At 41.3% G+C, this 25,201-nt stretch overlaps 1 protein-coding gene across 3 annotated transcripts in view; it reads left to right on the forward strand.

Annotated features, from left to right (window-relative positions):
• Nucleotides 1-25,201, forward strand: part of RARB (retinoic acid receptor beta) — a 767,532-nt gene that overhangs the window by 662,251 nt on the left and 80,080 nt on the right. For all 3 annotated transcript variants that reach the window (XM_055383341.2, XM_019023891.4, XM_004033753.5), the window contains one exon: nucleotides 8,497-8,638. In XM_055383341.2, coding sequence (XP_055239316.1) covers nucleotides 8,497-8,638 — 142 coding nt within the window. The remainder of the gene's footprint in view (nucleotides 1-8,496; nucleotides 8,639-25,201) is intronic.

Consider the following 25,201-nt stretch of genomic DNA (forward strand, 5'->3'; position numbering starts at 1 on the left):
TTGCTAAACCTGTAATCTGCCTTCTTTAGAACCATTTTTCTATGCATATTTTCAAAATTCAGGCTTTCTTTTCTAATAGTAAGAGTAAGTGTGCCGAGGAAGCTTCTAGACCAAGGGAATTGAAAGGAGACTTTTAGGCCTAAAACACATGCTCAGGTTCTCAGTGAAAGACCAGAAGATACCCTCCAAGTTAGCAGGCAAGAGGTGCTATAGACTAACAGATCTTATAGAAGCCATGGCTACACCTTTACTAAGTCCCCAGCACTGGGACCATGTCCTGATGGGAATTTATTATCTTTTTTTTTTTTTTTTTAACAAAAATAAACAACTCTCAGCTTTTGCCCTTGAGACAACTCAGCTTTCTTGTTTGGAGTATGGATTTGTGGTCTTTTTCTTTTTTGTGTCCTGGAGTTTGGCCCCATCTAACTTGACTTGTTCAATGTTCTTTTCATTACATTTATGCCCACCCTCCCTGCCTAGAAGGAAACTCACTGTCATCAAAATAATAGGGTGTTTTTCTACTTTCTCCCTCCCTCTCACCCATTGTCTTTCAGTGGGGTGAAAAGGTCTTCACTTTTCTCTTTCTCCCCCCAAATTTTGCTATGAATAACTTCTCAGACGTTGTCACGCATAGACTTCCACTCTCTCCAGAGGGTGTTTTTTGTTTGTTTAAGGCAACGTGTTTCCTGGTTTAAAAACCATGTTTCCCAGAGTAGCTGTGATGGGATTATTCCACACTCACCTCCTACTGGCAGCATTTACTACTGGCTGGAAATGAGCATTATTGGCAGCTCTCTGCTGGCCTGGGGTCACACTGCACAGAGCTCCAGCCTTGCTGCATGGCTGAGTGACTACCTGGGCTGGTCATTTGGTTACTTTTTTATTCAGATGAGGTTAGAGTCTTTTAATGACTGAGGAAAATATGACTAAGTAATGCTTTTCCTTCTTTTGCTCTAGAAGGAGAAATTATCCTTTTGAACTTTGCATGGGATAGAAATTAACTCTGCAACAGCCCAGTTCACATAGATGTACTTTCCACACCACTTTTTGGGTGGATTCCCCTGATCCAATGCTTTTTACAACTAAATATAGTGCCAAATTGCCTTTAACAATTTTTTAAAAAGCCTTAATTCCTTTCTTCAAACAATCATGACACATTCCACACATGTTAAACCTGATATCAATGGCTCTAAGGCTAAAAAATAACTTCCATTCAAAACACCACAGTATGAATTCTCACAAGAAAATGTATGATTAAATATGAGTCAGCAGATTGCACTGTTACTTTAGAAAGCAAGGATTCTTGGGCTACATTCCTGCCTAGACCCAAGGGCAGGCTCAGGGGATTAGGTATTTGTATTGATACCCAGAGCTCAATATCTACTTCAGATAGATGCATGACGAAGTCAATGAATCACAGCTTCCCGGACAATCTTGGCAGAATATAATTCTGACTCTAGCCCTCTACTGCACAGAAGAGTACAGTGTCTCTCTAGTAAACACTTGGCATGGCTTTAAGATCTTCCCCAGTTTAAACATTAGCCCCCTTTTCCAGCTGTATCTTACACACACACACACACACACACACACACACACACACACATGCCATCATTTACATCTCTGCCAGCCTGGACCACTGGCTGTTCCCCGCACTTTCTTACTCCTGATCTCTGTTGCTTACCCATAATATTCTTGGGGGAAAGCCTCCCTTTCCAATTCTACTTTTTCCACTAGAGCTGAGATCAAGTGCCAGTTTTCCTCCCTTCCAACTCCTTTGAATTCCTAAGGCCTTTATTTGCTCAGTAAATATTTTATGTGTCTGCAATATGTGGATCAGGCACTACAGTGGACACTTTTTCACTGTCTGCTTCCATAAAAGTTCTTATCACACTGCTTGGTGGCATCTTACATAGTGTTCACTTGACTTATTGTTTCTTCTGTACTGAGAAAGGACAGGAACCACCTTTGTATGCTCCAAGAAAGCTTACCACATCTACTCTAATTGGCATCGAGTGAATGTATCAAAAAGTGAGCAATTAAATATAGAGATGGCCTTTGGTATCATGAAGTTGTCCATCCCCAAGAGCCTATATTGTTTAGAGGTTGGACACTGTCCTATACTATTTGGGGATCTTTATTTTAAACATAGAATGTGTATGGGAAATTGTTCAGAAAAAACTTTGAGGAAAGAAGTTTTGTCAATAACAGTAGCTGCTATTCACTGGACGCCTGCTATGTGGCCAGAATGTGCTAACACTTTGCATGCATTCCCTCTTTGGATACACAAAGTTCTCTCAGGAGGTACTTTGTCATCATTTTTTTTTTACAGATGAGGAAATTGAGGTCTTAGTATAACTCACTTAAGGTCATACAGATAGTAAGTGGCCAAGTCACAGTTCAAATCCACATGTGCCTGAACTAGACAATTCACCAGGCCAGTATCTAAACCAACAGAAATCACCCCCTGTGGAAGATAGTGGAGATTATTGTGTGTGATAACATCTGAAAATTAGAAGGTGAAACGGGGTTCATATGTGAAGAAAAAAAATCTAGAGCAATAGTTTGAGGGTATCAGAGGAGGGAAGATGGCCTAACCCAATTCCATATCAAAATATGCAGCAGGGAGGGAGATGAACCACTTTTTTCCATGTCCTTTCTTGATTTGTGATTTAAGATATGTCCATCAAGAAAATTATAAATTTTATGTATTTGGGTAGAGAAGGATATTTAGGTGTAAAAAAGACAGTTATCTTCCCTTTTGATTTTTGCTTCTTTCTGCACTGTAGATAATAGGGATGATTGGAAACAGTGGTACTTCATACTCTCAGGGAGACAGAAGTAATCTGAGTCAGATATGGGCATTCCATAATTACTGCTAATACGTGAACCAAATGGCTCTAATGCATATATAGCCTTCTCCACCATGTGAGTTTTTCTTTTTCCTTTTTGGTTGTACCTCAGTTCTTTGATAACAGCAGTCAAAGAGCATGAGGTAGGAAGATTGAAAAATCCACGGTTAGAAAATGCTTGACTCAGTGTGTAACACAGATCTGTCTTTCTGATCTCAGTAATTGGTGTTCATTGTGTTACCGGCTTAACTATCATAAACAACAGAAGTCATGACTAATCAAGCCATGGTTAATCAAGAAAAGTCATAGTTAACCAACAAAAATTAGGATTAAGCAACAGAATTCATTATTAAGCAACAAAACTCAAGTTTGACCAACAGAATTCGTGATTAGCCAGCAGAAGCTATGATGTATAACAAAAGACATAGTCAACGTGCACAAGTCACAGCCAACAGAGGCCCTGACTGAGCTGATTCCAACTCAGATCAGTGGGTCTGCTACTAACAGCTGAGAAATCTGATTGTTTAATTTCGTAAATACAAATGATATCACCCTCAAGGAATACATTTAAGAAACTAAGGTATAATCCAAGATGGTTACTATGGCTCTGGTTATAGCTAGGACTTCATCAACAATTACAATTACAATTGACTAACAATTGTTAGTCAACAATTATTATTTGAATATCTTCTGTGTGTTGGGTTCTGTCCCAGCCCTGAGCTATTCAGCTGGTGTGTCCCAGTACAATTTATTAGGTGTTGAAAAATTGAAACATTTTCCTGCCAGTTTTTGCCTGACCGTTGCCTTGGGTCTTCCCTTCCTCCATCCAACTGTACTGTCTTAGTTCCAGGGAGGTCATATTTGGCACTGCCTGGAGGCCACCTTGAGTCCACCAACTTGTCAGCTCAGGTTCCTAGGAACCAGCCTTTATACCTATCCTACTCCCCTGTCAGGGAGGCATGAGTATCGGCAAGGAAGATGGCACACTTGATGGCACTGAGACACCTTAATGGATAAATGCACAGTGCCTATTGGGCTCCCTGAGGCTGGGGCCACCAGCCGCAGGTTGGCATTCCCCCATGTCACCTATGTAACCTCTAAAGCAGACAGTGCTATTGTTTTAGACTTTAAGTATCATCCTTGAATAGGTATAACATGGAAGGAAAAGCAAAATACCACGATTGCCTAGGAGAGGAAGCATCCATGTATGCTTAGATCAGTCAGAGAAGGCTTCCTGGCCAAGTGACCTCATAGAATTTTCCTGGGTTTACTGAGAAAAGGAAGTTCCCAGAAAATGAAAGAGTAACATTACAGTGTCAGCAGTTCCAGAGTTGGTAGCAGAAAACCAGGTGTTGTTTTTTTGTTTGTTTGTTTGCTTTTTGAGATGGAGTTTCACTCTTGTTACCCAAGCTGGAGTGCAATGGCACAATCTCAGCTCACTGCAACCTCTGCCTCCCGGGTTCAAGCGATTCTCCTGCCTCAGCCTCCCGAGTAGCTGGAATTACAGGCATGCGCCACCATGCCTGGCTAATTTTGTATTTTTAGTAGAGACGGGGTTTCTCCATGTTGGTCAGGCTGGTCTCGAACTCCTGACCCTCAGGTGATCCGCCCACCTTGGCCTCCCAAAGTGCTGGGATTACAGGGGTGAGCCACCGCGCCTGGCCGAAAACCAGGTCTTAAGACTTCTAGCCACAATCTCTTGGGATAGTATTGAAACATTCCAACTTCAGTCCAGCACAGATACCTGCCTGAGGCCCTCACAGAGGTGTTACGATGACTCAGTTCTAAGATAAATATAAAAGCCCTCATGATGGTGTCCTTTAAGCCACAGGCTGGTTTCCAGAAGTTGCTATTCTTGCCCATGCAGATAGACGGTCTCTCTTTCCTTAGTCTGCAAATACCACCTCTTCTTTCGCCAAAATACCACCTCTTCTTTTGCCGGTTTCTTTGCCCGCAGAAACTCCCCAAGTCTCACTATCTAGGTACCCAACTCATCACTTCCTGGTGTGATGACACACTTGGAATCCCAGAAATTTGTGGCTGGAGAGGACCTTCCAAGTAAACTGCCCAATCCCTCATTCAGGGGAAGAGAGAGCTTAGTCCCAGATGGTTGTGACTTGCTCAAGGCCTCTCAGTGACCATGAGGAGCTTGCAGCCCAGGCGTTCAACTCCTAATCCAGGGCTCGACCTATCCTACCTCCACTCTCTCCTCTCAGGTTGCTCCTCCAAATGGGACTGAATTCATCCTCTGTACATGCTCAACTTTTGAATCTCCTCTTCTCCAGATGTGTCTAACCATCCCTTGGCTTCAATAACTGTCCCAAACTTTGTCCTGAAGTTTGGGGGTTCTAATTTTAGGTGGGAAAGATCCATGGCTTTAAATCAGTCACATAGTAAGAAGCTTATTTTTTTCTCTGAATTCCTCAAACAGAAAATCTTGAGTCAGCGTTGATGTGTGTCTCATGCTGGCCAAGCTCCGTTTTCAGCAAGAAGTGAGGAGGGCTGGGGCTCCTGGCCTGCAGCAGACACAGTGTCCAGTATGAGTGAAATGACATCTGATTATTGTATTATTTGCAATTCTCTTATTTCATGAGTACCTTCTAATATTGACAGTTGGTCTGGTTTTCCAAGTAAGCCAGAGATAAATGGTTTCCACTTTAAATAGTGTCAAAAATAGAAGGAGGAGTCAACCTAAATTGAAATATTAGCTAAGTAAACTTTAGGTGTATGAGGATAACTGCCCCCACCCCCTACCCGCCGCACACTCTGGGTCCTCAAAGCAGTGGTCTACAAGGGAGTGAGGTTTGTATAAACTCATAATATCAATGAAGGAGGAGGAGAATTTTTATGATGCAAACCTCTATTCAGCTTGGAGGGCACGTCTGTTTACTCAACCCACGTATAAAAATACCTCATAGCATATATTTTAGCCAGCTAGTATTCTAGCATGGTGGAAATGATTTACTGAAACTTAGACCTTCTCCTGAAATCCAGCCAAAAATCTGATTTGGAAAACCAAGAAGTCCTATTTAGTTTCTTCCGTCATTGTTACTGAATCACACTGACTGGGCAATTAGTGACATATAAAGTTCTTTAATTCTCTGGTCTTCTTTCATTTGAGCATCGTGAGATTGTTTTTCTCTCCTTCCTGGTCACTGACTAAGTGTTTGCTGAACTAAATATTTGGTTTTTAATAAATGGAGGGGGTCACCTTTGTCCATACCTCATTTTCTTCCCACGTATATAAAGGACCGTGTTTTCCATTGTGTTAATGTTTCTCAGCAGAAGAGCAATGGAGGTTTCTGTAAACTGAGTTTCTACATCTGGCAGCAGAAAGCGGCCCACAGTTATATTTTTTGTAGGGAAAGATATGTTTTTAGATGACCACTCTGCACAGATTCTGGGAGGATTTCACAGTATTTGTAACCTGTTATTTTAGATTCTAAGCACATTTGTAGTTCCAGTGGCACAAAAATAAACTGTGTTTTCTTGGAAAATGTGTGTGTCTGGGATATGTGACAGGAGTTGCAACCTTAAACAAGATTTCCAGGCACTTATAGTTGAACCATGCCAGTAAAAATATGCTTATTTAGACATTAAAATCCTAGGGTGCCCACGTTAAGTATCCTAAGCAATGTGTGTTACATGAGCATTCTTTGCTAATGCGCTTTAGCTTTGCATGTTCTTAGCTCTGGCTCCTGCAGTGTTAATGTACTGCAGGGAAAGTTGAACTCAGATGGTGGGGCTTAGTTTCTGTTCAACACATTTGATGATGTGTTTCTTACATTCAAGGGAGTAGTTTCTCGTGTAGGTATAAGTCACATCATAACTGGTAAAGTAGACTTCCTCACTCTTAATACTCATAGCGATGTGAAAGTTTCTCTTGGGCATTCAGAAGAGAGAAAAGGCAGCAGGTATACCCTTCATCTGTGTATTCGGCAAGCATCACTTGATCATCCATTGTCTGCAAAGCTGTATGTAGAAACGGGGAAGACAAAGAGGAAGTTGGGGACCCTTTCTTCTGGAGCCTGAAGTCTGCTTTATTTCATTGGTGTTTCACAGAAAATCAGGATAAATTGCTTCTTTTGTCAAAATGTGATCTTCAAAAAGTTAAAAAGCAAAAAACTCATTCAAGTAAACACGTGCCAAAAATCTATTTAACTCATTGATGAAGGGAATAGTAGGATGACAAAGCTGGTTTAAAGGAGGATATGAGAAAGATATTCAGGTAGATAGAAAACAAGAGAGAAAGGAGGGAAGGAAAAGAGAATACCAGAATAAGATTGCAAAGCTAGATACAAAATGGTTCATTTCCTACAGGGCAATAAAACAATAATATTTGGGGTTATTGTCCATCTGGTCAGAAATGTTTTGCACCTACACTAGACAAAAATTATGTGTAATTTACCAATTTTCTACAGTCTGTATAGAATCTGGGTCCAATCAATAGTAAATAGTAAGTCAAACAAAGTTATATTTCCCGTGAGTGTTAGATGACACTTCGATGGGCTTGTCAGTCAGTGCTGTAGTACGTTACTACCCGATAGCGCTTTCTGCAATGTTGAAAATATTTTATATATGTGGTGTTTCATATGGTAGCTATGGGCCAGATGCGGCTATTCAGCATTTGAAATGTAGCTAATGTAACTAAAGAACTGAATTCTGAATTTTATTTACTTTTCATTAATTTTGATTTAAGTAGCCTCATGTGACTAATAGCTACCATGTTGGACGACATAGCTCTAACATTCCATTAAATGGGCAGACACTCATTTTTATTTCTTGTTTCCAATTTTGGATAATTTTTTTAAATTGTATTTTAAATGTTGTGAGAGGAGCTATGTAAAAGAACTCAGAGAAGACTCCTTTGAAAAAACTAACTCTTGCATTAGGCAAATAATTTCTTTTCTTTTTCTTTCTTTTCTTGTTTTTTTTTTTTTTTTCTTTGGTTGTTGTTGTTGTTGAGACAGAGTCTCACTCTGTCACCCAGGCTGGAGTGCAGTGGCACAATCTCAGCTCACTGCATCCTCTGCCTCCCAGGTTCACGCAATTCTCCTGCCTCAGCCTCCCAAGGGCTGGGATTACAGGCACGCACCACTGTGCCTGCTAATTTTTGTATTTTTTAGTAGAGACAGGGTTTCACCATGTTAGCCAGGCTGGTCTCAAACTCCTTACCTCAAATGATCCTCCTGCCTCAGCCTCCCAAAGTGCTGGGATTACAGGAGTGAGCCTCTGCACCCAGCCAGTAATTTCTTTTATTGGGTAAAAATCCTCATATATTGGTTTTCTTGGTAGTGCGCTCATCTGAAATTGTTCTCGTCAGCAAGGGAGCCAGTTATGAAGCTAAGCCTGTTTGGAGGGAACCCAACTCTGGTGTTTTCCAAGTAAATCAGCTTGGAATTAACTTTCCTTTAGCAAGATAATAATGGTCATGTCTAGTTTTGATTAAAAGGGGCTTTTGGGTTTGCAACAAAGGAAGAAACTATTGATATCTCACAAGGATTTTAAGGTTTATGTAAGTTAACTTTTCTGCTGCCATCACTTCGTTACTCAAAAAGAGCAATTAATGCATTGATAAGGTTGGCTTTGATTTCTGATGAAGCTCATTTGCTTTACTGAGTTTTTTCATCTTCTTACTTGCTTGCAGGGCTTTTTCCGCAGAAGTATTCAGAAGAATATGATTTACACTTGTCACCGAGATAAGAACTGTGTTATTAATAAAGTCACCAGGAATCGATGCCAATACTGTCGACTCCAGAAGTGCTTTGAAGTGGGAATGTCCAAAGAATGTAAGTGGAGTCTCAAAAAACTTTTTCCCTGTTTTCCTTATCTCTGTGATTTGCTCACCTTCCACAGTCATGTGGAATTCACACATGACACTAACAAAATCTTGCCAAGGGTAGGTGTGATAGAGATGACATGAAAATGGGGATTGATATGGAGATTTTGAGATGAAACTTGAGTGACAGTTGGTGGAAAGGCAGGAGTTAGGCGTCGTGGATGTCAGATTTGTATTCCAAAGCAGTGGCTAACTCACTGTGGATCCCAGAGCCATTAGCAGTAACTCAAGCATATTACATAGTCACATGGTGACTCCATTTCCCCTATCTTGACAATGGGTATAAGGACTTCTCCTGTATCAGTGAGGATAAGATAAAATGATAGGCATGAATGTTAACAGTAGTCATAATTTGCCCTTTTATAGGAGGGAAGGATTGTATAACTTGTGGAAGAAACATTTCAAAATCTGGGACACTGGCATTTTTCCAAACTTGATTTAGTTTTTCTTCTTCAAGCCATCTTTTCCAAACAATAATGCACTTTATTAATGCAAAATATATTTTTAAAATACATTAAAAATTGGCTACTGGTCCATAAATATCTGATGATGGGGATTTGAAATATACAGGCTTTAGTATAAAAAGAGTATATGTACACTGCAACAAATTTTGCTCTTTCTCTATTTGATGTGTACAAATGTAGGGAATAAGAAAGTATTAGGTGGATGGCTTGGCTCAAGCAGGCATAGGGAGGTCATGGGGCTATGTGCCCAGTGATGCTCTTGTGGGGCTGCTGCTCTTTCTGTCACTCCATCATGGGGGGATTTTGGTGATGGCGTGCTGTGCACATGTGAGCAGTGGGCTGGGTGCTGCGTGGGGACCCTAGAGATACCTGAGACATGGCTGCTGCCCTCCAGGAGCATAGGACAAAGAGCCAGGCACCCCAACCATGATCCTCTAATGGAGTTGGAGGAATTACATTATGAATCAAGGGCTCTTAGATTTTGGAACTGGGAAACGTGACCCTTGGGTGAAAACTGATTGAAGAGGTAAAGCCCCTGTAGCCAACCAGAGGCATTACTCTGAGGGTGCTCAGCTGGGAATCTTGCCATCTGCTGGGAGCTATTGCTCAGGGATTGTAGCAGATGTTTGTTGGTAGCCCACCCAGACATCTTTCCTAACTATACTCCTGCCCCTTCACCTTTCCTAACTGTACTCAGATTTTAGTTTTATTTTATACCCCTTAGGTTTCAATGTTTCAGAGAAAGCTTCACGGCTGGGATCCACTCAGTCAATTAAAGCCAATCAGTATATTTTATGTTCCAGCCGCATGCGTGAACATGTAACCTAGGCTGGTTCAATGAGAGGGAATTCAAGACTCGTGTGTAGAATATCAGGACAGGAGTACCCTTCCCTCCATCCATGTGAACAAGGAAACAGGTAGCCACAAGTACCCCTGGTGGCCATCCTCCAATCCCCAGGGAAGTCAGCTGTAGGACAAAGCATGCACTGTAGATGGAAAAGTGGAAAGATAGAAATCAAGCCCTTAATAGCACCATTGAATTACTGAACCAGCCAACCCTATGAAACCACTGCCTCCAGGTCATTTTGTTATATCTGCCAAGAAGAACCCATTACGGCTTTTGGAATGAGTGTCTTGTTAGTATTTAGAGTCCTCATGAATGAGAATGGACTGGGTCATCAGACAGGAAAGCATCCTGCATGTGCCATTCCTTCCGGGAAGCTCTTTTTCCTCTGGGCAATTCCATCTGCAGATCATGGGTCACTTGGCCACATTTCATCCAGTTCCTTTCCCTCTCTCCAAATTTTAGAGCCACTGAGTTACTCAAAATCCATACATTTGAAGATAGGAAGCTAACATTCAATTGGCTCGGGCTCTAAATCCTACTACTGAAGAGAAAAGCAGGATAACCTGAAATAGCCAGATTATTCCTATGCGTGAGATTCGCGGGATGATCACCTACTGCTCTAGTTTTGGTCTGATGTTCTGTAGACATGGATGGCACACAGCATTTCTGTGGGAGAATTTCAGTTCAGGCTGAAATTATAAATGAGTAAGCCAGATGTGGACTCAGGGAAAATCAGTACTTTTGCATTATTTTGTGTGGGCTGGAGACCCATTTCCTGCTTACATTACTTAAAACCCATATCCTGCTGCTCTGTAAAAACTGGCAGCTTGGTTGGCAATTAAAAAAAATAATGTTTACACCCCCAGGAAAACTCTAGCATCAGCCCTCAAGGAGCTTATCACCTTAATTAGATTTAAAAATATAGAAATGGGAAGAAAATGGGATCATTATGTCCAAGTACACAAAAATAAATATATTTTTGTTAGAAGGAAATTGAAGGGAAAGAAATAAACACTTGGAATATAGAGATTGAGAGTCTAATTGGATATTTTTAAAGTTGAAACAGAAGGAAGCAGGCAAATATGAGAATCAGTAACCAATTATACCACAGTATACGCAACTGAAATGAAACCAAGAATAATAGATACTCATAGAATGTTAGAAGTGAAAAGGGATCTTAGAGATTGATTTTCACTCACCTCTGTCATTTGACATACAAGTACACTAGGACTCAGAAAGATGACACGGTTTTCCCAGCAGTCCCAACTGGCTGAAGACATAACCAAGACTACAGTGAAGTCGGCCACCTCTCCTCCCCATGCCTTCTCTGCAGTAGCAAGATTAGCAAGATTCACATTCCATTCTAGCCATAGGACATGTCAGTTCATCTGTATGTGTCAGAATCCTTTAGATGAGAGTGACAGAAAACCCAGCTCAAACTGGCTTAAGCTACACAACTCTACGCATGTCACTGAAAAGTCCAGAGTAATATGCTGGATCCAAACGCACATGTTTGTTTTTGGGGCATTGTTTCTCTTTGTCTCTCACAGATGATTTTTGCTGTGCTGGCTTCATTCTCAGGAAGATTTTCCCCATGTCTAACAAAGAAGGGCACCAACAGCTCCAGACTGTTAATCTGTTGACCCAGCAAAAAGAGAGACTATTAGATCCCGATTGTTCCATCAAAGCCTAGGGACAGATTCTCATTGGCCTAACTTGGGTCATGTGCCCTTCTATGAATGCATTGCTTTGGGCAGGGCATTGCTTTGGGCGGGGGATAGAATATTGTGATTAGCCAGGTCTGGATCATGTGTCAATATCTACAGCCCAGGATTGAGGTTGACTTCACCCAAACCATGTGGGTGGGGAGTGTGGAAGAAAATGTTCCTCAGAGGGGAATCAGAAAGACAGGAGGCAAAAATGACCCCATGTCCACCATGATTTGTCAGGTCCCACAGTGCTGTTCCCAAGGCACTCTTGTTTATGCTGTGGGAGAAAAAAAGAAGGATAAAACTGAGAAAATTTAAGAATCATTATAGTAATAGCTAACTGGACAGGGTATTTTCTATGTGCCAAGTATTACATTAACCACTTTTTTTTTTTTTTGTCACCCAGGCTGGAGTGCAGTGGCGTGATCTCAGCTCCCTGCAACCTCCACCTCCTGGGTTCAAGTGATACTCCTGCCTAAGCCTCCCAAGTAGCTGGCATTATAGGCGCCTGCCACCACGCCCAGCTAATTTTTGTATCTTTAGTAGAGATGGCGTTTCATCATGTTGGCCAGGCTGGTCTTGAACTCCTGACCTCAGGTGAAGCACCCATCTCAGCCTCCCAACGTGCTGGGATTACAGGCGTGAGCCACCGCGCCTGGCCTGCATTAACCACTTTTAATGCTTTATCCCATTGATCCTCATAACAACCCTATGAGATAGATTAGTTACAATTCCTCCTTCCCAGGTCCCACCGTTTTTTTGGCAGATGTGGAAGCTGAGACACAGAGACATTAATTTACTCAAGGTAACACAGTTAGTAAGGGGCAGTGCTGAGATTTGGAACCAGGAAGTTTGATGAGAAAGTCTATATTCAAACTGAAATATATACTGTGTGCCATAGGAAGCAGCGTTTAAAACTCCGAGTTCCTTTTTTCCACTCTATTTTATTGCCAGTGGTTAATAAAACAATAACCATACTCCTTGCTCTATATTAGAGATGTATCCCCTAGAAAATCATGTGCAAATTTAATTTTTATAGATCAAATTTGATTTTACATGTGTAAGGGGATTTACAAGTAAAAGAAATCCTTTAACATGGCCTACCAGAACAGTATGCTGATTTCTTCATTTTTTTTTTTCTGTTTTGTAAATGCTGCTGGGTATACCTTGTATTTTCCAAGGGCTTATAGGACTAGGGAAGCCTTTTTGCAGAGAAATAGCTGTCTGTCAAAGCATAGAATTTGAACATGGTAATGGCAAGTGAAAAAAAAACTCGATTTTTAGCAGCATTCTGAAGAGGTGGTACAATAATTTATGAAGAATTGGAGAAGGAGGCAAAGGAAGCAAACTGACTTGAATGATGAACTTCTGCTGGTGGCGTGGGAGGTTTGTAATGATGTCAGAAGAGGAAAGCATGTGGCAAAGCCCTGAAATAAAAACAATTAATGAAAAAGAGAAACAATAAATGAGGGTATAACGTTTGGATTATGAAAGAAATGTCCAGACAAGCTTATGGTATAGATAATAGCTAATGGTCCATGATGGGAAAGAAGATTTAAGATGATACTGTTTAGAAACCATGGGAGTAAAGCCCTAGAAAGCCTGATCATATGCATTTAAGTCAGTTACAGAAATTCAAATGAAATAGTTCAGATCTTTAAGCCAAAGGTCAGCAAACCATTTTTTAAAAGAACCAGCTCTTCAGGCATGGTAGTGTGCGCCTATAATCCCAACTACTCAGGAGGCCAAGGCAGGAGAATCGCTTGAACTTGGGAGGCGGAGATTGCAATGAGCCGAGATCGCGCCATTGCACTCCAGCCTGGGCGACAGGGTGAGACTCCATCTCAAAAAAAAAAAAAAAAAAAAAAAAACCAGCTCTTTTTTAAAAGATGTTAGAAATTTTAGAAAATATTTTTGAGGCCCTGTGCAGTAGCTCACACTTGCAATCCCAGCAATTTGTGAGAAGGAGATGGGAGGATCTCTTGAGCCCAGTAGTTTGAGACCAGCCTGGGCAACGTGGCAAGACCCCAACTCTACAAAATTTTTTTAAAAATTAGCTGAGAGTGATGGTGTGGACCTGTGGTCCCAGCTACTCAGCTAATCGGGAGGCTGAGGAAGGAGGATCACTTGAGCACGGGAGGTTGAGGCTGCAGTGAGCCATTTTCATGCCACTTCACTCCAGCCTGGGCAACAGAGCAAGACCCTGTCTCAAAAAAAAATAAAATATTTGTCCCTGTCTTCATTACTTAACTCTGGCATTATAGCGCAAAAGTAGCCATGGAAAATATAAACAAACAAGTGTGGTTATGTTCCAGTAAATCTTTATTTACAAAAGCAGATGAAGGGCTAGGTTTGGCCCACAGGCCATGGTTTGCCAATGTCTGCTTTAAGTGGCTCATCCAGTGGCCAAGGATGCCACTTAGGGCTGCTCTGTGATCCCATCCCATGCTTCTCTCCTACCAGTAGACAACCCAGCTTCCAGCCACACTACACCATGCTGACTTATGAGCCGTATGTCTCCATTTTTCTGAGGATTCACCTCCTTCTCCATCAATTGAACCCCAGGAGCCTGATGAAATGTCATTTCCTCTTTGAAGCCTCCCCTAAGCCTCATTCCACACTCTAGGCAGAATTATTCATTCTTCCCTCCCCAACCCCATTTTCTCACAGTGCTTCACACAAAGCTCCATGAACCGCAAACTTATTATATCATACAGATAGTATGATTCTTCACACACCAGTGAGTCTCCCTGGCTGGATTATAAACTCTTAAAAGGCATGCATCATGTCTTTCTCACCTTGTAGCCCCTGAATATAGCATGAAGCTTTGCTCAGTGAAGTTAGATTGATCAAGTGGTTAAATGTGACCAGTTTTAAAGGCAAACCCATCTTCTCCCTGGCTTTACTTTCTGAAAAGTTGTCAGAGGCAAAACAATTCTAGGTGTGTATTCAAATCACAGTCATTCGTTTATCTGCTAGGGGCCCAGAACAAGTTATTCAACTTCTTTGAGGCTGTGTTTTCTACCTGGATGAGAGAAACGTTGGTATTGACTAACAGCCCAGGCGTGACATGAGAATTGATGCTTTTAATCCTGTTTAGACAGCAGTGTTTCCATAAGCTGCTTCCTCTTCCCAGTTCCCTCCCCCAGAAGACATTAGATCTTCTAGGGCTTTTGCCAGTGAAAAAGGCTGAGCTGACCAGGTGTCTTGGGTAGCTGTGCATGGTAGAAGCCCAGTTAAGAGGGAGAAGCAAAGATGGACATGTATTGGGGTTTGGACATTACTTTTGCCAAACCTTAGCTATCAAAGAAGGGGGTCCAGGGATAGGGGAGACACTGGGGTCAGGAGGTCAAAAGGAAAATGGAAGACAAGAAGTAGGCCAGAATTATGACTCGGGTGCTGTGAGGAAGGGAGAGTAGTATACCCTGGATGCCCCTGAGGTTAGGCTAGGTTCCCATGGGTCACTGGCCTCCTCCAAGACTGGGTGCCCCCACCCTGTGTCTGTAACAAAAACACCATGGAAGGGACTGTTGCTGCCACCCCCTCATTCCAGTTCCTTTCTTTCTGAAAACCACTGGCCGTGAATTCACACAGGGAGCCTCTTTGTATTGCTCTTTGAGGTTATGTTTATGTGCCCATGCCCTTGAGTGATGGGCAAAACATGTGTTTGATTTTGTTTGAGAATGCTTTTTAATGTTTATTTCACAGCATTTTTTTCCTATGACAGTTTCATAAGTGTATTTGTAGAATAGAGCAATTGAATAATCTCTGAATTTAAAAGTCCCTAAGCACTCGTTGACACCTTCTCATTTGGGGCATATTGAGCTTAAAAACAGCTTTTCATAAAGTCTCTAAATTCCAATTTATACTTTAGACATGAACGTCCCCATGGGTCGATTGGATGGAATGAATGTGCTTTGTATGGACACTTAGATACTTCTGTGGGAGGATTTTGTTGCTCTGTGTTTCTCTCATTTCCCCTTTACTGTTAAACTTAGATTAAAACAAACCTTTTGGACTAAAGGCACTTAACCTCAGTTAGAATCACCTTTGCTTGTGCACAAATTATATTGATGTGCTCATTGGTTCTACTGCTGGATTTTACTGGCTTAATAACAGGGAAATTCATATTGTAGGTTGCACTGTGTAGTTGGGAAATTACATAAAAATCATCATCAGGGCACTTAATGTCTTTCTAATTTTAGTTTATTTCTTCATTTGTTCCCGTGTTAGATCCCAGCCTGTTACTTTGCTTCCAGGGTTCACTGTGATCATTTTGTTCTGTTCACCAGAGACTACCATTAACCCCCACCTTCTCTTCTTGCTCTGTGGCACACAAATCCCTGAAGAGCCCCCCAAAAGTAAGTGAAAGGCTGGAAACTTCCTACTTTTATACCTAAAAATGTCCTAGAAGCTGGAAAATAAAAATCTGCTGCCCCTTTCTACTTGCCAAATATGAATATTTGCCTGCATCTGTTTAGGGGATTAAAAAAAAAAAAACAAATTATGTTTGGGTACCAGCAGCCCGGTGATGTCAGTGCCACTGTGGGACTCAAAGCCCATTAACACTCAGACTGAAAAGGAAGTATTAAAATTCCTTCAGCTTTAATAATACATTTCTCCCCACTGCCTGTCTCCTGGAGAGGGGACACTCAGTACATTCTCACCTTAGAAAAATGAGAAATTTCCATTACACAATAGAACAGCACAGGGGGAAAGAACAAAGGGCTTTGAAGTTAGCCTGAGCTGAGTTCAAATGCAGCCCTCGCCTCTAGCTATCTCAACTTGGGCACATGGCAAAATTTTGCTTCACGTGAAATGAACTAACCCATTGTGTGGAGATTATCACAGAAATGTTGCAGGATTGTTTTGTGGATTGGACTCATGGGGTAATGCATTTAGCATCGTGCTTGGCACATAGTAAGTGCTGAATGAGAGTGGTTCTCTGCTACTGCTTCTTTTGGTGACACAGTTTGGTTGCCGCTGTTGCTGCTGCCACAGCTGTGTTTTATTATAGCTACAGCCTTGATTATACTTCAGGAGAAAAGTTAAAAGTAGAGACTCTATTCATTTTGAATTGTTTAGAACACCACAGCTTAGAAGTGCAGCTCCAAATATTATGTCACAGCCTTAAAAATAAAGTTTGCAAGCATGGTTTCTAAAATAAATATCCACCTTTCTTGGCTACTTAAACTGGGAGCCAGATGGCTCATTTGCCCAGAGATGCCGAGACATGTGTAATCAGAGAACGGGAGAGTATCCTGGTATCCTGGAACCCAACTCCATGGAGAAAACTGAACTGGGGTGTTAGAAAGGACGCCTGGCCCCCTTCCTTCCTCAGTCAGCTCAAGGTGAGGCCATCAGGGTCTTCCAGCAGTGCTGAGCCCAAGCTACATCACCACAGAGACAAAGTTGCCCTTCCCCTTCCCCGTCCTCCCAGCAGCTGCCTTTCTTTGCTCATCTGGCACCTTCCATCTCTCCTCTGCCTTATTTGGGACTCTGTGGCCTGCCTTCCTCCAGATCCGTCATGTCCCTTCTCCCAACCAACTCCTGTCCACCCTGTGGCCTCCTCAGCAAGACTGCTTTTGCTGTTAGCCACCTGAGAGGAAAGCTGGGGAGGACATCAGTGGTGCTGTGGTAGTTCATGGTCATGAGGGGCTTTACTAATGGCAACAGCCCCAAGACTTCAGGTTATCCCATGCAGCAGATAGGACAGGAATCATATTCTGATTCAGTTTCCTGAGATTGAGAGAGGGTAAGAGACCTGCCTGAGGTCACACAGCTGGTATACACCCATGGGTCTTAATTCTAATTCCCAGCATCCTTTCAACTACCCTTTGCTTCTCTAAACAATGAAGTTCTTGCACACATTTAAAGCTACACGGTTTTCAGTATCTTCACCTATATTCGCTCCCAAATCAAATATTCTATAATTACAGGCCGGGCACAGTGGCCCAAACCTGTAATCCCAGCACTTTGGGAGGCTGAGGTGGGTAGATCACTTGAGGTCAGGAGTTTGAGACCAGCCTGGGCAACACAGTGAAACCCTGTCTCTACTAAAAATACAAAAATATTAGCCGGGCATGGTGGTGGGCCTCTGTAATCCCAGCTACTCTGGAGGCTGAGGCACAAGAATTACATGAACCCAGGAGGCAGAGGCTGCAGTGGGCCAAGATCGAGCCACTGCACTCCAGCCTGGGCAACACAGCAAGACCCTGTCTCAAAAAAAAAAATCTATAATTACATATGTGGTTTGATTTAACGTTATACTAGTTTAATGCAGTATTTCCCTAAGTGTAAACTGCACACTGTGATATGAAATATAATTTTAGGGAATATTGAACTTGGCATAAGATAGTATTAACTCATTTAATGGTAAAGATTTTCCTTTTCAATATTTATTGTCTTTTTATTACCAATGAGAAAAATCTCAGTTTGATGCCAATACAGCCTTAATTAATATCTCTTGAATCTCTGCTAATCTGTCTTTTTAACAGATGGCAACAATACTTAGGTAGGACTGAAATGTATTTATTTCAGATGTCTGCAAATTTTCGTAAAAGGCCAGGCAGTAAATATTTTAGCATCTGCAGTCCATTTGGTGTTTTTTTGCAACTACTCAACTCTACTATTGCAGCTTCAGAGCTTCACAATTGAGCATGGCTTTGTTCCAATAAAACTTTACAAACACGGGCACTTGACCTGAAAACCCTGTTTATTTTTTGTTTTTTGTTTTGGTTTTTTTTTTTTTGAGATGGAGTCTTGCTCTGTTGCCCAGGCTGGAGTGCAGTGGCACGATCTCAGCTCACTGCAAGCTTCGCCTCCTGGGTTCATGCCATTCTCCTGCCTCAGCCTCCCAAGTAGCTGGGACTACAGGCGCCCGCCACCACGCCCGGCTAATTTTTTGTATTTTTAGTAGAGACAGGTTTCACCGTGTTAGCCAGGATGGTCTCAATCTCCTGACCTCGTGATCTGCCCACCTCAGCCTCCCAAAGTGCTGGGATTACACGTGTGAGCCACCGCGCCCAGCCAACCCTGTTTACTTTTTACCCTACCTTTCTATTTATGGCAAATGACACCCCTTTCCCCTTTATAGTAGTAATACAAACATTTCCTCTAAATTTTATTTAAGAAAAAAAAATCAATTGAGACAGAAATCGTAAGTGTATAGCAGCCTGTGAATATGTGCAAAATTGTGAAGGCAGTACTTCAAAGGACTGAAGTTTGAGAAACACTGGTTTTATATGTTCTTGTATCTTAGGAATAGAAGCAGAGTCTGCAGCTGTGGCCTGAGCCCTCTCAGAGTCTCTGTAGTGCCTCAGTTGCTGGTCAGATCCCACTGACATGCCCCTGCCTTGCTGCCTGCCGCTAACCCTTCCTCACATGCTGAACTCTGTGCACAACTTGAGGATGGGAAGGGGGGTCTTGCTTTTTTGCATCCTCAAGGTTTAGACCTTTCCTGATAAAACAAAGGGTCAATGAATGGGTGGACCTGTCACAGTGGATTTTAAGCATCTGGGGGAACTGATGGAGGGATGCAGTATGCTGCTTAAAGCCTGGACTTAAGGGGCAGTCAGATTCATACCCCAGCCCACCACTTACTTAGCTCTGTGTGATCTTGGGCAGGTCACTTAACATCTGTGTACACCAAGTTGCTTGTCTGTAACATGAAGAGAGTAATAGTACCTACTTCATGTGGCTATTGTGAGAAGGAAATGAATTAATATATGGCAGGGGCTAAAAACAGTACTTAGCTAAGCGTTAGCTCCTGTTACTGTTCTGGTATCTGTTATGATACTGAGCCATCGTAGTCTCTAAAGATTGGTGTATTCATTCATCAGCGGTCCTTAGTGATTGTACAGGACAGCTAATGCTCCTTCCGACCCAGTGGTCCCTTTACTCAAAACAAGAAGTACATGTCCTTGGGACTCAAATCTACCCCCACAAAGCAAGGTGATGGGTAGATGGGGCCAGAAGCAGTTTCAGCTCTGAGCCAGGTGATCTGATGTTGGAATTCATGGCACTTCATCGCTTACACAATCAACTCCAAATGTCCAAATGTGTTAGCATGGGCAGAGAGCCCTGCACAGCTGCCCCAGCCTGTCCAACACTGATCTCTTGTCATGTGCCCCCAAATGTGCCACACACTAGCCATCACTAACCACTCGGTGTCCTCTCATGTGACACAGCATCCTTAGGCTGTGCCTGCTGTTCTCTCTGCCTGCAATGCCTTTCCCTCCCTACTCCTCCTTGAAGCCACTTTCTTCCTAAATGAGCAGGCATGCGCACATACACGTGACACACTTTTCTAACAGCAAGGAGTGTGTGTGGGTCACTCTTGCCTCTCCATGCTATGAAGTGTTAGTGGCACCTCTATTGAGATGACTTTCAGAGTCAAACTGTTTTTTGGGGGGTCCAGGAGCTTTTGGTGTCTGTGTGTGTGTATAGGTGTTGAGAGAGGGAAAACTCATCACACAGAAGGTCCCTCACTGGCTGGGGGTGCTTCAAGAACAAGTATGGAGTTTGGTTTTTATTTATATCTTTAATTGTGAGCCTAGTGCCTTGTACTTAATAGATATTTCTGGAATGAATTGAAAGCAAAGGGTACGGCTGGGTGCGATGGCTCATGCCTGTAATCCCAGCACTTTGGGAGGTGGATCACGAGGTCAGGAGATTGAGACCATCCCAGCTAACACGGTAAAACCCTGTCTTTACTGAAAAAAAAAAAAAAAAAAAAAAAAAGGAGCCAGATGTGGTGGCATGCACCTGTAATCCCAGCTACTCAGGAGGCTAAGGCAGGAGAATCGCTTGGACCTGGGAGGCGGAGGTTGCAGTGAGCTGAGATCGCGCCACTGCACTCCAGCCTGGACAACAGATGGAGACTCCATCTCAAAGAAGAAAGAAAGAGACAGAGAGAGAGAGAGAGAAAGAAGGAAAGAAAGGAAGAAAAGAAAGAAAAGGGTACCTAAGGACTGGGGATTCTGAATCAGGAACTTCTGTCTGATCTTCCAAGAGTTAAGAGATTTGAACACGTGGACTTAAAGTGAAATACAAGCCCAAGAAAACATTAGGTCTTATTGATATCATGAGCCCATTTTTACCTTTCCCATTCTGCCTCCTCTCCCACTTTGCACCATATGAGTGATAGCATGTTACCCCTTTCATGACATGACATCCCAATGCTGTTTTTTCCATGGTGGATGTAAACAGATGAAGCTTGTAAATAGGTCCTAACAGAGATTTACTTTCTCTCAAAACTACACACACACACACACACACACACACACACTTCATCAAATCGATCATTTGTTAAGGTGCACTATTATTTTGTATACCACTAAAAGGGAAAACGGTGCCTATTAAACCAAGACACACTCAGATTGTAAGACAGGTGGCAATTTCAGAAAGGGGGAAAGGAAGGGAGAGAGGGAGAAACCAGATATCTGGTTTCAACCCTGTAAGGAAAAAGGAAGCGCCTTACATTCTAAACTGGAAATATTGTATGTTTTCATCTTGAGCTATTTTTTTATTCTGCTTTAAATAGACATTGATAAAACCTTAGTGCCCAAAGACAATCCCCAGCAAAGAGAGTTGGCTGAATAAATATGCAAGTGCTTCTAAAATAGCTGGCAGAGAGCCCTTTGTTTGGAAACAAATGTCTCCCTAAAAATAGCAACCTGAAATTCTCCTGCAGTCCCTGTGTTCTGGAGCAATGAACATGGCCCTTTAAGTACCTTCTCCTAGTGACAGCAATTCTCAGGAGAGTGGCTACCTAAATCGCTCAGTAAATCCTTGCATAGAAGTACAGTCTGGAATTTGCTCCTCCTGGAGTGGTATCAAGCACTTAAACTCTACCTCTTCTCCCTCTGCTATCACAAAATATTAACTATCATGGTTAGGTTATTTCTTTCATCCTTCTCCCTTTACAGCTGGCAAACAAAGAGTTGAGCAATTATCTGATGAATTAGATTAATGAAGACGGGCATCTTTTAGTACTGGGACCAAGCAAAGCAAACACCCTGTTTTCTCAGGAGAAGGAATGTTTTTGTCCAAAATACACAATTGATTGTTCCAACACTTCATTTTACCAAGCATAAAATACCTCCATGATTAAAAAAAAAAATCTGCTCCTTTCATTTTCAAAATGATTTTAGGACACAAATATTTTATTGATATTGGAAAATGCAACTCCTCCATTTTTCTTTGCTTGTTTTTTTGGGGGAAGGGGATTATAACGTCATTTGGTCTGACTTCTAAACAATATTTTGGTTTAGCAACATTGTTTAAATCTTAAAATAAAACTGAGGAACTTCACTAGTGTTTCAAAATGGACCCATTTAGGAGCCAGTCATGATATGGCCCTTCCAAAGGGAAAGATAAAAGTTGCTTCTAGTAAACTCTGTGGACTCAAGAGATTTAAGGAGGACAGGAAGAGAATCAAATGAAAGGTAATAAGTGAAGGAGTCCCACTTTATGTCCTGAAAGTGTCCAGACACAATGTTTGAGTAGTTTTAAACTGAATGGAAACTTGGATATTATGTCCTTGGACTTTCAGCTCTCAGAAATCTGAAAATACGCAGTCTCAGAACGTACTCCCACCCTACTCTAATGGATGCAGTGAGTGAGTTATTTCAGGAAGAAAGGCATCAGGGCTTCCTCCTGTCTCTTTGGGCTGAGCAAACTCTTGGAGATGGCCTTCCCCACATTCCTAAGGATAATAACGGTGTCCAGGTCTATGGAGTGCAAAGCCCCATTTTGTTTTTACAAATAGTGCCTTCTTTGTGGCATTGTATTCCTTAAAAATAGAATTGCATCCATCAGATTGAAGTGTGGTGCTTTACTCCACCAGAATGGCTGACACTAAAAGGACTGACAATAGCAAATGTTGGTGAAATGTGAAGCAATTGGAACTCTCATGTGTGGCTTGTGGAAGTATAAATCAAGCCAAAGTTTGGAAAACTCTTTGGCAGTATCTCCTAAAGCTAAACATACCAATATGACTGAGTGGTTATATTCCTGGGAACATACTCAGTAGAAATGAGAATATGGACCCACCCAAAGACACATAGAAGAATGTTCACAGCAGATTTATTGATAATAGTCCAATCCTGGGGGGGAGGGGGAACAAACCCATATGTCTGTCAACAGTAGAATGTGTAAATAAATTGTGACATATTCAAATCATGGAATATGCTTAGTAATAAAGAACTAACAGCATGAATGAACTCAAATGACATTGAGTGAAAGAACTTAGAACAAGAGACAAGAAACAGTCTATATTATTCCATTTGTTTAAAGATTTAAAATGAGCAAAACTTGTCTATATGATAATGAGGAGAATGGTGGTTACCCTCAGAAAGGAGGTATTGACTCAAAAGAGCCACATGGAATCCCTGTGGGATGCTGGACATTCTAAACTTTAATCTGATATGTACATGCAAAACTATGTGTGTATTTTATCCCTCAGTGAAAAAGAAAAAGATTAAAATATGGAGTAGTGGAACGGCCATTTCTTCCTGTGCATAGAGAAATTGTGTTATCATCAAGAAGAGTAATACCTCTCATTAGAAGAATCTTCCTTCCTGTTAATACCTTAAAATTTCTTCAGGCAGTGTTTTAACATCTTGGCATTTTGCCTTTTCCTCTGGTTTGAGACCCTTTTCACTTCAGCTTTGAATGTGTAAGGAGCACCAGAAGTGCACTATGGGCCATGATCTACTCCTAGTTCCCTGACTATGGTTATCTAATACCCCAAATTGCAGCAACCCACCTAACTAGCTTTTTCTTTTAGGGCTATGCACTCCAAATTAACAGGCCAGGGATATCTTTACAACTTGTTATATTTGAAAAATTATTTTACCCATCAGATAATAAACAGCTAAAAAAAGATAATGTAAGAATTGTTATTGCTAAGTGTTAAATTATCAGTAGTGGTAGTATGTTCCTTTTAGAAATATAGTGTTCAAAATGTGATTTATGAACTTATGTGGATTCCAGTTTAATAATTAGCTAATTATTTTTTCCATAATTAAAAAAAGCAAGGTGCTTTGTATTTTGATTCATTCATTAAAGGGAACTGGGACTTCAAATGAATAATCAAATTGAGACTGGCTTAGGGAAGTTAACAAAAAGTTTTGGCTGGTACAATAGGCAACCTAGTTAAAAAAAGCCATCAGAGTAATTTATTTGTGAGTTCTAGATTTATCAAAGGTTCATCTTTATTTCCTTGTCTTTTTTTTTTTTTTTTTTTTTTTTTGAGACAGGGTCACACTCTGTCGCCCAGGCTGGAGTGCAGTGATGCAATCTTGGCTCACTGCAATCTCTGCCTCCTGGGTTCAAGTGATTCTCGTGCCTCACCCACCGAAGTAGCTGGGATTATAAGCATACACCTCCACACCCAACTAATTTTTGTATTTTTAGCAGAAATAGGGTTTTGCCATGTTGGCCAGGCTGGTCTCAAACACCTGGCCTCAAGTGATCCACACACCTCGCCCTCCCAAAGTGTTGAGATTACAGGTGTGAGCCACTGTGTCCAGCTTCCTTGTCCCTTTTATTTTTATTTTCTAAAAGTGTTTAGTATATACTGATGGCAGAAAAGAAAGCAGTAAAAATGACAAATTCTTCCCTAATGCCAGTTTGCAGAGTACGAGCAATTAATCCAGCATTCGAAATTTAGACATAAAGACATACAACTTGTGGTTTCATGAGATGGTATTTTAACAAGTTGATTTAAAATATGTAATGTCACTTCTAAAATATCAAAACTAATGGGGTTGGTTATCTCTGCAAGAGCAAATATTAGGAAATCCTCACCCTCTTTATAGAAATATATTTATCTCTTGTTGCTGTCTTCAGTGAATACAATGAGGCTTACAAAAGTAATGTGAAAAAAATGACAACTCAACAGTAAAAAGATAAATAGCTCAATTTTAAAATGGGGAATGGATTTGAGTAGACATTCCACCAAAGAAAATATACAAATAACTAACAAATACATGAAAAGATGCTCAGCATCTTTAGTCATCATGGAAATGCAGGTCAAAACCATGATGAGATGCTGCTTCACACCCATTAAGAGGGCTGTAATAAGAAAGACGAGCAATAACAAATGTTAGGAAGATGTATAGAAATTTGGACACTCGCACACTGCTAGTGGGATCATAAATGGTACATTGCCGCTATGGAAAACAGTTTGGCAGTTCCTCAAGAACTTAAACAGAGAGTTATTATGGGACCCATTCATTTTACTCCTAAGTATATGCTCAAGAGAAATAAAAACATGTATCTACACAGAAAGTTGACAGAAATGCTCATAGAAGCATTATTCATAATAGCAAAAAGCTGAAACACCCAAATATGCATTAATTGATGAATAGACAAATAAAATATGATATATCCTTACAATAGAATATTTTTCATCCATAAAAAGGAATGAAATATTGATATATGGTACGACATGGATGACCTTTGAAAATATTACGCTAAGTGAAAGA

Source organism: Gorilla gorilla, chromosome 2 (genome assembly GCF_029281585.2).
Source record: "Gorilla gorilla gorilla isolate KB3781 chromosome 2, NHGRI_mGorGor1-v2.1_pri, whole genome shotgun sequence".
Lineage (NCBI taxonomy): Eukaryota > Metazoa > Chordata > Mammalia > Primates > Hominidae > Gorilla > Gorilla gorilla.